Below are 14,344 nucleotides of genomic sequence, written 5' to 3' on the forward strand. Positions count from 1 at the left end.
TTTTTTTTTTTTTTTTTTTTTTTTTGGTACCAGGGATCAAACTCTGGACCTTGCACTTGTAAGGCAGGCAGTAGAACCACTGAACTAAATCCCCAGTCCGAGTATCCATTTTTTGAGCCCAAAACTATCTCACTGAAGTTTCTGTTCAGTCCCACAAACATTGAGTGCCTACAGTACATGAGGCACTGTCCAAGAGGCTAGATTCAGTAGAAGAGACACAGACAAAATAATGGTGTTATGGCTAGCTCCATCTCTTGGAATCATCAAAGATAAGATGTACAGTTCTACACAGAAGTTCTTCAGTAACTTCACGGCCATGCTGTGAGGCCTTCTGAGTCTTCACATCAAGCTAACACTCCAGTTAACCCAGTGTAACATAGCTTTGGGTCTTTTCACTGTATGTATTGCTCTATCTTTCAATTAATTTTAATATTGAATATCCAGTTCAGTATTTGTTATACATTTAATTAAATTGATTTTAGTAGACTTATTTTAATGAAGGCAATATCCACTTGAAGAAATTCTGAAAAACACAGAAAAAATATAAACATATTTATATAAAATATAAAAAAGAAATTACCTGTAATCCTGTTACCCGCTGTTAAAATGCTGGTATATTTCCCTTTAGTGTTTTCCAAATTGTATCTTTTTACATAATTGAGATTATAATTTTGTATCCTGTTATCCACTCTTGTTGCTTATTTTACATTTGATATAAAAGAGTATATCATAAAAGTCATCTACATAGCTAAATAATATTCCAGTTAGATAGACTTCCTTAAGGTTAAGTCATAAAATAGTGGTAGAGATTCCAGAAGTAGGCTACACTGTTGCCTCTCTATTAAGTCTTCAGCCTCCTAAGCTACTCTACTTCTGAGTAATAATAGTACATTGTGGAACGAAGGTATTGGAATACTTTTCTCCTGTGGATTTTTCTAGTTTAGGTTAATCTGGCTCTATTGCCCCCCCCCCCGTCTGCTCCTTTGTGTTTCCTCATAGTCATGCTGTGCCCATTTGCTTGGAGAATAGGGGTGACAATAGTGTCTTCTTGTAACATGCACTGCAGTATCCATCCCGGTGGCTGCTTTTGAGGCTTTGTTTCTACCAGGTTCAGGCTTGAGGAGTATCTTGGAGACTGTTACTTGGGACTAAACAATGGCAGTCTTACTCTGGTCCTTGGGTTGCAGGCCTCCAGCTGAACCAGAAGGCCCTCACCACCTTCCCAGATGTGGTGGTTGTGCGGGTGTCCACACCCTCTGTGCAGTCAGACAGCGACATCACTGTCCTGAGGCACCTGGAGAAGCTGGGCTGCCGCTTGGTCAACAGCTCACAGAGCATCTTAAACTGCATCAACAAATTCTGGACATTCCAAGAGCTGGCTGGACATGGAGTTCCCATGCCAGACACCTTCTCATATGGTAAGTCCTTAAAAGGCAGTTGGGACTTATTTTGCCAACCACTTGCATGTCTGTATCTTCTCTCTCTGGAAGGAAACCTTCCAGTCTTTCTAGTTGCCCTTCAGTGAGTCTTTATCTTAGGTGAGAGAATATCTTGAGTCTGTATTGTGGCCATTCTCTCTGAAATGACTTTGCTTCTTTCTGTATGTAAGTCACTTACTAAATATGCACCTATACATACTCTGTGCCAGTCAGTGACCAGAGGAAGCACTGGGCTATAACAGAAAGGGGCTTGACCCACAGCATTTCCAGTTCATCAGAGACAGAAGACAACAAACAGGAAGCCTCAATAAAGTGTAGACAGTGTTGTGGTAAGAGTTAGCACCCCTGGGTGGTATAGGAATATATAGGAGAGCTCCCAGTGCAATGTAGAAGATATTGAGGGACACCTCCTAAAAGAGATAGCATCCAAGTGAGTGAAGTTACCCTGCTAAAGTAAGGGGTATGGGGGAGTCACTTAAGCAGAGAGCAGAACATAGAAAAACCTAGGGAAAAGCTTAAAGAAAAGGTAAGAGAAAATATGACCTATTTGTGGTATTATAAGTAGTTTGTAGAATGTTAAGAGAAATAGAGTTGAGACGTAAGATTGGGAACATAAACTGGGTGTCGTGGCACATGCCTGTAATCCCAGCACTTGGAAGGCTGAGTCAGGAGGGTCACCATGAGTTTGAGGCCAGCCTGGATACATAGTTCAAGGCCAATCTGAACCACATAGTAAGACTAAAAAAACAAAACAAAAAAAACCCCTAAAGTTGGGAAGACAAGAAGGTGCCATATATGGCATGTGAAGGAGACACAGGAGTTACTGGAGGGCTTTAGTCAGGAGATTGGCCTGATCAGAGTCACACTGCAGAAGATCTCCTTGGCCACACCATGGAGAAGGACCTGGACGGGTAAAGTAGGGACAGGATAGATAGTTATAGGCTTTTTAAATAGTCCAAGTGTGCAACAATGGTCTCAAACTTACACTGAGAAGGAAGATAAGGGAACCAATTCAGGAATTCTGAAGGGCATAGAAATAAAGGATGGGGACTGATTGGGTATAGGGACTATGGAGAGAAGTCAGAGTGACTGCTTTCTGGTTTGAGCAACCAGAGGTGAAAGCAGACGTTCACTAAGAGTAGAAGAGTGGGAGAGGAGAAGCAGACTGGTGGTTAAGGGGTGAGTGGTTTCGAGGTGGGGATGCTTTCAGTTTGAGACATGTTCTGTTTGAGATATCTATAGTATATGCAAGCAAAAAATGCTCAGTAGGTAAATTGGTAAATGGGCCTGGAGCTCCTGAAACAAGTGCAGACTAGAGAGGGGGATTTGGAAACCTGTATTATGTTAGGCAAAGTTACAGGAATGGATGATGCTACTCAGTGAGAATAAAGAATAGTGGGCTAAACCATACGCTTAAAGGGATTGAAGTGGTGCAATTTATGTTTTACTGTGAATATTTTACCACAATAAAAAATTAAATAAAGAAGAGGGAATCCTTTAGGGAATGGGTAAAGGAAGGGAGTCTATAAAGTAAACTAGGCACAAGTGGAGAGGTGAGAAGAGAGGCCCTAGAAGCCAGGGAGAAGACTATTCCGAAAAGAATGGTGTAATTAAGTGTCCCGTGACCTCTAAAGGACAAATCGTGTCAGCGCTGAGATGTGTGTCGAGTTTAGCAAAAGGGAGTTTAATGAATGCAGCGTCAGCCTTGTCATGAGGAGAAAAGCCAAATTGTCAGGCATAAGGGGCTGAGGGGAAGCAAGGAGACGGAAACAGTTTCTGTAACTCCTTCAAGCAACTTGGATGTTCAACGTTGTAGCAGAGGGATGGTGCAGGGCCAAGGAACAGAGCCTTTATTTCATGCGAAAGAATTGAGCATATTCAAAATGTTGATGAAATTAGAACTGAGGTTGAAGAGATAGCAGAAGGGGACACTTTAATGGTGCAAGATCCCTGAGGGAGTGCCAGGGAAAGTGGTCCAAAGCACAGGGGCAGTGATGGCCTTTGACTAAGAGGACCTCACTCTCACTGCATCAACAGAGAAGGACAAAAGGAAGTCCAGAAAGAAATTAAACTTCTGAGTGGGATATTAGGAAGTTGGGAGTTTTTGTCTTCCAACTATCCTCTTCGTGAAGATGCCCCTGATTACCTATATTGCCCCCACATTTTAAAAGCAAGCATGTATATTTTTCTGAACAAGGAAAATCTTATTACTATTCCACAGTATTTTGCTTTGCAGAAGTTGATAAGCTGTGATACCATCTGTGCTAGGCAGGATAGTGAATCCACAAGGATGTCCGTGACTTAAAGCTGTTCTGAAGCCTGTAGACTGTGACGTGGCAAAGGGGAGTGAAGGTTGCAGGTGATGTGAAGGTTGCTAATCAGATGACCATAAATAAGAAGATTTTCCTGAATTACCAGGTAGGTTCAAGGTAGTAAGCACCCTTAAAAGGAGAAGGAGGTATGGAAGGACAGATGGCGAGACATGAGGACTCCAACACTGCTGGCTATGAAGATGGAAGGGGTCCAGGAGCCCAGGAATGGAGTGGCTTCTGGAAGCTGGGAAAGGCAAGGAAACAGATTCTGTCTTAAGACTGCAACCTGTCGGCACTTTGATTTCAGCCTAGAGAGACCCATTTTAAACTTCTAACGGCAGAACTGTAAGACAATATCCTTGAGTTTAAACTGCCACGTTGTTAGTACAGTAATGTCTTATTTCTGCAGTGGAAAACTATTATATCAGCTAATGTGCCTACACAGCACATCTCTCCAGCGCAGTTTTGAGAGCTATGAAGTAAGCCAAAAGGACCTCTGAGCAACCTCAGTATGTGTCACAAACCCCAGCAAATATCAAACTTCACTTAAGAGATGGGAAAGCCTTTCAGACTCTCACCTGAAGCCCGGTTCTCCCTGTATCAGAAAAGTTATTCCACAGGTCGTTTTGTCCTTTCTAAGCCCCTTGGGAGAAGAAGCACGCAGAGAACATACTGGCCTATGCTGAGATTAGTAAGAAATAATGGATGGAACCTTTCAGCCAGAAAGGTGACAGCCATTAAAAACCTGCTCCAAGAACCAGAAAGACTGCTAGTTGGGTATCATTAGAGACCAAATATTGTTCCTAAAGGAATTATAGTACAGTTGTTAATGTTCATCATATTGACCCTAAGTGATCAATATAGTATAAATGGGAAGCCAAGGAAACTTAGAGACTTTAGAAACATTTCATGTTTTTGTTTGTTTGTTTTTTGAGACAGGGTCTCACTATGTAGTTAAGACTGACCTGGAACTCACTATGTAGCCCAGGCTGGTCTCGAACTCACAGCAGTCCTCCTGCCTCAGCCTTGCAAGTGCTGGGATTACAGGTGTGCGCCACCACGCCCGGATAACATTTCATATTTTTTAAATTAAAGCTTAAAGAATGTAGTGAAAGTAGTTGAGGCTTTAGAGGCATGCCTCAACTTGGATGAGACAAATCTGCAGATGTGGTTCCTTTGGGGATTGGTTTTCTATTGCTGCGTACCAAATTACGAAAATCTTAGCAGCTAACAAACACCAATGGATTATCTCCGAGTTTCTGTGGGCCAGAAGTCCAGCCGCAGCATAGAGTCTCCCCCAGCTGAAATCAAGATGTTGGCTGGGGCTGTATCTCCGTTGAGGTTTGGCTTTTTTTTTTTTTTTTTCCTTCTTCTCAAGATGACTTAGTGTTGGCATTCAGTTCCTCACAGTTGTAGATCCAAGGTTGTCTCCACTTCTTTATTGGCTGTCAACTTTGGGCCAATTTAAGTTCCTCCAAGCTGCCCACACTTCCGTGCCACAGGGCCCTCTCTGTAGCATGACAGTTCATTTCCACGAGGACAGCAGAAGAGTCTCTGGTGCTTTACCTTCTCTTACCGGCTCACCTTATTAGGTCAGGCCCACCAAGGATCATCTTCCATCTGACAACTTGCAGTCAGTCAGTCTATTAATGTAATTACAGGAATGATATCCCATCATGTTCATTGGTTCCTCCCATATTCAAGATGGATGCTACAAGGAGTAGTCCCCAGAGCATCTTTGGGGCCATCCCAGAATTCTGTCACAGCCATTGTAAAGGGAAAGCTACCTATCGTGTGACTATTGTGAGGACTCCTTGAACTGTAGCACATGCACCCTTCACCATGTAGAAAGTTCTTGGTAGATGTGGTGTCCTTACCTCTCTGCTCCCACTTTCTACATTATAGGTGTATAACAACTGCCTGTTGGGTGAAATGGATTGGAATTGTTTTAACCAGGGAGATGCGAGGTCTTCTGGGATTTCCAGAGGCGCCAGGCCCGGGCAGACTACTGCCTGTCATCAGTCTTTACCTTCACTGACTCCTGACTTTTCTTGGCAGGTGGACATGACGACTTCTCAAAAATGATTGACGAGGCTGAGCCCCTGGGCTACCCAGTCGTGGTGAAGAGCACACGAGGCAACCAGGGTCAGTGCTGCTGCACAAGACACCAAGCCTGTGTTGGTTCATTAACTCCGTGGCCAGTGCGCCCTCTGTCCTGTTTTTGAGTAATATCTCTGAAACATGAGATCTATTCTTATTACACCCTTGCTGGACAATGCTCCCAAGCTCCTGTGCTGCCTGTTTGACAAAGTCCGTGCTCCCAGTCACAACCCTAAGGCTCTGTGCAGTCAGACACAACCTTTCTCTGCTGCCTTCTTTGGCCACATGAACCTCCACACCCACTTTCAGACTGCTCTCCTTTGCTGTGTAGACCATGCATCGTCCTCTCTTTAAACATCGGCTCCCTTGCCTTGGCTGGGTGTGCCATCTTCCTTTGTCTACCTGGTGAACGTCTCATCCTTTAAGCCAGCTCCTCAAGTCACATTTTTCCACTTAAACCCCTAGTCTCCCACTCTCTCCCAGACAAAAGTAATTGCTCTTCCGTTTTTGTTTCTGTAGCACTTTGCACATGCTTCTAACAGTGCTGTGCTCTGTAGCAATTTGAAGTGCCCGTGCCCTGTATAGGCTATGAGCTGCTCAGCAGTGGGGACCAGGTCGGAGCACTTTTCTCTGTAAGGCCTGCTACAGCGGGGCGCCTGCTGGGGACTTCATAGAGACACCAGCAGAAAAAGCAGTGTGTGAGTGGATCCCTCATTGTGAAACCCAGATGGGAGAACATACTTACGCCTAGTGCCTCTGGAGTGAGGGAGATAGATTGCCCTAAACAGACGTATGATAACAGTCACTGCTGAGTAGGGACTGTGCCATAGCAATGGACTGGCCTAAGGGAAGGAGGGACCGACTCTGCCCCAAACACTTCATTGGAAGAAAGGGAGGCTTAAGTTACCGTGTAGAATTGGAACTGGAGGAGATGAGCATACAGCATACAGAACAGGTGGAGCAGATAACCTGTGGGAAGAGAGGGGCCTGCTGAGGAGCAAAGCAGGCGAGCCTGGGTGGCAGAGTAGGGCTCTTAATACGAGTTGTTTGTGTGGTGCTGTGCTAGCATCCAGTCTCTCTACTTGTTAAAAATTGTAAAGTGGAAGTAACATAACATGCAGCTAAGGCCTACTGAGTACCTACAGAGTACTGCCTAGTATTTAGTCTAGACTCTGAGGATACAGATAAGAACAAAACAAAAATTTTTGCCCTGAAGGAGCTTATATTGTAGAAAAATGTGGCTGATGAAAAATAAAAATTAAATGTAATACATAATATTTTTTAAAGTTTTCAAAATTGAGATATAATTCACTTAAAAGTTACTGTCATAAAATATAAAATTCAGTAGATTTTGGCATATTCGGTATGTTTTACAGCCATTACCAGGTTAATTTCAGAACATTTCTATCATCCCCAAAAGAAAGCTTGTACCTATTAGAAGTTAGTCCTAACTCCTTCATACCTGGGCCTTGGCAGCCACTGGTCCACTTGGGGTCTTTATGAATTTGCCTGTTTTGGACATTTTATGTAAATGGATTCATATAATATATGAACTTTTGTGTCTGGCTTTGCAGGTTTTCAGGGTTTGTCTATGTTGTATCATGTAACACTGTTCTATCCCTTTTTTAAGCGTCAGTGATATTCTGTTGTATACATACACTACGTTTTGTTTCTCTTTTCACCGTTTGGTAGACATGTGGGTTGTTTTCACTTTGTGACTATTATGATTAGTGTTGTTATAAATATTTGTGTACAAGTTTTTGTCTGACCACGCATTTTCATTTCTCTTGGGTACATATCTGGAATAGGATCTCTGGGGGCCTGTGTTTAACTTTTAGAGAACTGTTCATTGTTTTCTATAGTGGTTTTGCTATTTACACTTTTTTTTATGTGTATATATGCGTATGTATGTATATAGCCATCCTAGTGGTTGTGAGCTGGTATTTTTTTTTTTTGTAGTACTTGGGATTAAACCAGTTTAATAGACAGTAGATGCTAGGCAAATATTCTACCACTGATGCATCCCTAGCTCTTTTCTTATTTTAGCTGTGCTCTGTAGCAATTTGAAGTGCCCGTGCCCTGTATAGGCTATGAGCTGCTCAGCAGTGGGGACCAGGTCGGAGCACTTTTCTCTGTAAGGCCTGCTACAGCGGGGCGCCTGCTGGGGACTTCATAGAGACACCAGCAGAAAAAGCAGTGTGTGAGTGGATCCCTCATTGTGAAACCCAGATGGGAGAACATACTTACGCCTAGTGCCTCTGGAGTGAGGGAGATAGATTGCCCTAAACAGACGTATGATAACAGTCACTGCTGAGTAGGGACTGTGCCATAGCAATGGACTGGCCTAAGGGAAGGAGGGACCGACTCTGCCCCAAACACTTCATTGGAAGAAAGGGAGGCTTAAGTTACCGTGTAGAATTGGAACTGGAGGAGATGAGCATACAGCATACAGAACAGGTGGAGCAGATAACCTGTGGGAAGAGAGGGGCCTGCTGAGGAGCAAAGCAGGCGAGCCTGGGTGGCAGAGTAGGGCTCTTAATACGAGTTGTTTGTGTGGTGCTGTGCTAGCATCCAGTCTCTCTACTTGTTAAAAATTGTAAAGTGGAAGTAACATAACATGCAGCTAAGGCCTACTGAGTACCTACAGAGTACTGCCTAGTATTTAGTCTAGACTCTGAGGATACAGATAAGAACAAAACAAAAATTTTTGCCCTGAAGGAGCTTATATTGTAGAAAAATGTGGCTGATGAAAAATAAAAATTAAATGTAATACATAATATTTTTTAAAGTTTTCAAAATTGAGATATAATTCACTTAAAAGTTACTGTCATAAAATATAAAATTCAGTAGATTTTGGCATATTCGGTATGTTTTACAGCCATTACCAGGTTAATTTCAGAACATTTCTATCATCCCCAAAAGAAAGCTTGTACCTATTAGAAGTTAGTCCTAACTCCTTCACACCTGGGCCTTGGCAGCCACTGGTCCACTTGGGGTCTTTATGAATTTGCCTGTTTTGGACATTTTATGTAAATGGATTCATATAATATATGAACTTTTGTGTCTGGCTTTGCAGGTTTTCAGGGTTTGTCTATGTTGTATCATGTAACACTGTTCTATCCCTTTTTTAAGCGTCAGTGATATTCTGTTGTATACATACACTACGTTTTGTTTCTCTTTTCACCGTTTGGTAGACATGTGGGTTGTTTTCACTTTGTGACTATTATGATTAGTGTTGTTATAAATATTTGTGTACAAGTTTTTGTCTGACCACGCATTTTCATTTCTCTTGGGTACATATCTGGAATAGGATCTCTGGGGGCCTGTGTTTAACTTTTAGAGAACTGTTCATTGTTTTCTATAGTGGTTTTGCTATTTACACTTTTTTTTATGTGTATATATGCGTATGTATGTATATAGCCATCCTAGTGGTTGTGAGCTGGTATTTTTTTTTTTTGTAGTACTTGGGATTAAACCAGTTTAATAGACAGTAGATGCTAGGCAAATATTCTACCACTGATGCATCCCTAGCTCTTTTCTTATTTTTATTTTGAGACAGGATCTTGGTGAAGTGCATAGGTTGGCTTCAAACCTGGAATTCTCCTGCCTCAGCCTTTCAAGTAGCTAGAATTACAGGCAAGCACCACTGATGGCTTTGTTGTTGTTTTTATTGGCATTTCTTTTTTTTTTTTTGCATTTATTTAATAATAAGTGATGTCAAGCATCTTTTTTATAGACTTATGATAGGCTCTTTTTTTTTTGGTACCCGGGATCAACCTCGAGTCCTTGCACTTGCAAGGCAGGTGGCGGAACCACTGAGCTAAATCCCCAGCCCACTTATGGGCTCTTTTTATGTCTTTGGAGGAATGTTCATTTAAATCATTTGCCCATTTTAAAACTAGGTATTTTTTTATTATTAGTTTTAAATGTGTTTTTAATCTCACTGTGTGGATGCTAAGCTTCTATTAGATCTTCTGTTTTGAAGATTTTTCCCCCCATTCTGTAGATTGTCTTTTCATTTCTTGATAGTGTCTTTCATCCACAAAGATGTTTTATTTTGGTGAAGTCTGCTTATCTATTTTTTTCATTTGATTCTGTTTTGTTTGTGTTTTGTATTATGTGGTGCTGGGGATTGAACCCAGGGCCTCTGCATCAACCTATATCCCTACTTCATTTTATTTTTTAATTTGAGATAGAGTCTCACTAAGTTACTAAATTACCCAAGCTTGGCTTGAACTTGTGATACTCCTGCTTTAGCCTCTGAAAGTACTGGGACTACAGATAATGCGCCACCACGCCCAACTCTGTGATTTTGATATCATTTTTGTGCTTGCTTAATCCAAGATTCCATAGGCTTACACTTGTATTTCCATCTGGACTTTGTATTTTGAGTTAATTTTCACATGTGTTGTGAGCTCAGGGTCTAACTTCATTCTTTTGGAATGGACCAGGTAATACTGCAGATCTTTTCCAACTCTGCCTGCATATCCTGTTTCCCGAGTATCATATGTCAAGAGAATGAATGCTTATGAAACCCTTGTCAAAAACCATACTTTGAATTGCCAGGGATGTAGCTCTGTGGTAGAGCACTTTCCTAGTATGTGTGAGGCCATGGGTTCAATCCCCAGGACTATAAAAAACCAATTGGTGTGATGGTTTATTTCTGAGCTTTCCAAAATTCTTTCGTTCGTTATTTCTTTCTTTCTTTCTTTCTTTCTCTTTCTTTTCCTTTTTCTCTCTCTCTTTCTTTCTTTCTTTCTTTCTTTCTTTCTTTCTTTCTTTCTTTCTCTCTATCAGGGCTTTCAATTCTGTTGAAATATATATATATCTGTCTTTATGCCAAGCCACTCCTCTTGATTACTAAATATTTAGTAAATTTTAAAATGGGGAAGTGTGAGTCTTCCAGTTTTGTCTTTATTTTGCAATATTGTTTTGACATTTGGAGTCCTTTGCATTTCCATTCAGATTTTAGGATTAGCTTATCAGTTTCTGCCAAAATATTGGAATTTTGATGCTTATTGCATTGAGTCTATAGATCTTTTTTTTCCTCTCTCTCTTTTGAGACAGGGTCTCACTGTGTATGTGTAGTTCAGGTTGGTCTTGAACTCTGTATGTAGCCCAGGCTGGGCTCAAACTCACAGCAATCCTCTTGCCCCATCTCCCAAGTGCTGGGATTACAGCCTGGCTAGATGAATTTGAAGAGTAACAACTCATGAATGTGGGATGTTTTCCATTCATTTAGCTCTTTAATTTCTTTCAATGATGTTTTATAGTTTTCAGTGTGTAAATCCTATATTTCTTTACTTAAATTTATTCCTAAATACTTTAATCTTTTTTATGCTGTTGTAAATGAAATTGTGTTCTTAATTTTATTTTCAGGTTATTCTTTGCTAGTGTAACGCATAGTATCTTAGCAGGGAAAATGACTAGAGAGTAAATAGAATTTTAACGGTTAAGTTAGACTCTTATATAGCTGTCCTTTGGTATCTATAGAGGATAGGTTTTAGGATCCCCCTAGGATACTAAAGTCTATAGATGTTTAAATCTCTCATGGAAAGTAGCATAGTATTTGCAAATAACTAACACAAATTTCCTGTATACTTTAAATTATCTCAGGGGCTGGGGATTTAGTTCACTGGTTCTGCTGCCTGCCTCATAAGTGCAAGGTCCTGAGTTCAATCCCTGGTACCAAAGGCGGAGGGGAAACCCTTCAATAAATTATCTCAATTTACTTATAAAATGTAAATGTTTTGCAAATAATTATTAAACTGTATTGTTTGGGGAATAATTGTAAGGCTTGTGATTGGTTGACTACTTGGATGGGTAACCCTCAGATATAGAGAACTAAAAGTATAAGGATATAAATCTAAAGAAGACAGACAGTGAAGGCTATTCCCAATGAGAAAGTTACTAATCTTAGAAACAGTCCTTTTTTCTTAAGGAATAACTATCCTTGTCATAATAACTTCATAGAGCTAGTTTGAAATATAAATTAAATAGTAAAAGAAAAAGTGCTTAGTATGTGATAAATGATTAATCTTAGTGTCCATCTTTTTTTCTTCCTTCACTTAAAACTGTAGTTTCTTTATTAATTGCAGGCTGAGCAGACTGGGCCCCATATTAGAACCTCTGTGCAAGAAAGCAATCCATAGCCCCCATCTACGCTGAAAGTCCTAAGGTCCAGAGAACTCCTGTGCCCCTAGCTGAATCTCAGCCATCTCTTGCCAGATGCCAGATCTCCTGGTGCCAAACATCCAGCTGCTTATACCTCCACTCATTGATTGAGAGTTGGAACAAGTCAGACCCTGTGCTGCGCCCACTTGCCAAGGCCTCTCGGGTTTCCTCTTGTGCCCACTCACTGGAGCCTCTCCTGTTCTTCCTGTGCCCGCTTGTGGGACACTCTCCAGCAGACACCGACTGCGCACTTGACTACACACCCTCCTATCACTCGTCCTGTGACATCCTCATATCACTTGCCCCAACTCCTCCAGTTCTCTTGGGCATCTGGGGTCTAGTATTTCAGGAATGATTAAAAACTGGTTATGACATGTATTAGATTTAACTTTTCAGTCTTATATGCCAGTAGGGATTAATGCCTATTGCTGTTTTATTAAGATTTCAGAAGACGTCTACTCCTTTTGTGAAAGTGACATAAAACTTGGAAAAAAACCATCTCTTTGTTGCATTTTTGCAGGAAAGAATACTCAGACTGGGCATGCTTGTGTCAGATTCACAGAGCAAACCTATTAGGAATACCCCTACTCAGAACCATTAACAAATATGCAGATGAAAAACAGATGCTGAATAATTTCAAAAGCAAACAAAATAAAGAATTTAGAATCAAGAAGGAATGCCTTTCTGAGAGCAAATAGATATATAGGCTATTCCCTTCTGAGGATGGCCAAATAATATAAATTTCTGCTTCTTAAAAGGATATCTGTCGGTGGCTCCCTCCTTTGATTGCCCACAGCATTTTGCATGGTCCCCTTCTAATGCACATTATGCTGGGTAGTAGTTCTCCTTTTTGTGGATCTCTCTTTATCCACACTTGGGATTCCTTTAAAGTATGTTCAATTAATTATGTTCTGTAAACACTGATGGACATCTGCCCTGTGCACTGAGCCCATTATGAGGTCTGGGGGATTGAAAAAAAAAAAAAGAAAGTTAGCCATGGACCCTGCCTAATCAGTGTCCTCGGGGTGAGGAGATGCTAATTAGCTGTTTTTGAAACTGAACTGATTAGCTTCTTAGGATTTTATTTTGGCTCCTTCTCTGTGTTTATGGAATACATTATTATTTCATTTCCAAAAAAGAATGGTGGTGAGGGAAGAGAGGGAACAGTATTAAGACTTGAGGAAAATCAAGAAAAAATAAGGTTCAGTGGGCTTATTTTGATAAAAAGCAAGAGTCTCATCAGAGAAATGAAAGGGGCCAGAGCGAGACAGGTACAGAGAGAGTTCATGCCTGTTTGGGACAGGAAGGCAAGTGACAAGGACAGGGGCCTGAGACTTCTCTAACCATTTTTCTTGTTCTTTGTCTTTCTTCTTAAAGGAAAAGCTGTTTTTCTGGCAAGAGACAAACATCATCTCTCAGACATCTGCCATCTGATCCGCCACGACGTGCCCTACCTGTTCCAGAAATACGTGAAGGAGTCCCACGGAAAAGATATCCGGGTTGTGGTGGTTGGGGGTCAGGTGATAGGCTCTATGCTTCGCTGCTCCACAGATGGACGGATGCAGAGTAACTGCTCTCTTGGTAAGAAGGAAAGGCACAGACTGAGCCTCTTAGGCAGGGAAGACCACGAGGGTATTTCATTATTTCTATTTGGACCTGCTCAGTACATGTGTATTGGTCCCTGCCATCTTGTCAGACCCTTGGCCAGGCACCAGGATCTCACCGAAAAGAATAAAAATGAGCCCTGGCCTAGGGCACATGCAGGCTAGGAGGATATCGTCGAAGTGCCGCGACGGAGGTCAGGCCAGGGTTGTCAGGACACTGCGGTTTGCATCCTATCCTATAGATACTGAGACTTAGCATCAGGATTAAACAAGGGAGTGACGTGAGGACCCATATTTGAGGAAAACTCTCATTATGGTAAAGAACAGATGGGAGGAATAAGACAGGAGGCAGGAAAATGAATTTGGAAGATGGTGCAACAGCTCAGGCTGGGAACATTAACCTCAAGCAATAGCTGAAGGAATATCATATTTTGTTTTTACATTTTAATTGGAAAACTTGTTCCTCTTATGTATGATGCCATTAAAAAGCTGCAGTTTATATTTTGGTTGAATGCATAACCCTTTAACTTACCCATGTAGCTTGCTTTCTGTCACAGTGAGTATAAATACTGCAGGAGGGGTATATTCCTGGCCCCATCACACAAAGCTGTTGTCAACCACACTGAGCCAATTTGTATGCTTGTGATTAAAAAAAACCTGTGGTCACCATTTCCTAACTTATCAGATGTGCATACCAAGTCCAGGGACTAATAAA

General features: G+C 41.4%; 1 protein-coding gene across 1 annotated transcript in view; it reads left to right on the forward strand.

Annotated features, from left to right (window-relative positions):
• The window catches only part of Rimkla (ribosomal modification protein rimK like family member A), a gene marked incomplete at its 5' end in the record, with an annotated part of 32,075 nt that overhangs the window by 9,110 nt on the left and 8,621 nt on the right, over nt 1-14,344 (forward strand). Inside the window, 3 exons of the mRNA XM_033767907.1 lie at nt 1,188-1,418; nt 5,810-5,896; nt 13,403-13,606. Coding sequence (XP_033623798.1) covers nt 1,188-1,418; nt 5,810-5,896; nt 13,403-13,606 — 522 coding nt within the window. The remainder of the gene's footprint in view (nt 1-1,187; nt 1,419-5,809; nt 5,897-13,402; nt 13,607-14,344) is intronic.

This window comes from Fukomys damarensis, unplaced genomic scaffold (genome assembly GCF_012274545.1).
Source record: "Fukomys damarensis isolate Sample0158 unplaced genomic scaffold, DMR_v1.0_HiC HiC_scaffold_23, whole genome shotgun sequence".
In the NCBI taxonomy this organism is placed as follows: domain Eukaryota; kingdom Metazoa; phylum Chordata; class Mammalia; order Rodentia; family Bathyergidae; genus Fukomys; species Fukomys damarensis.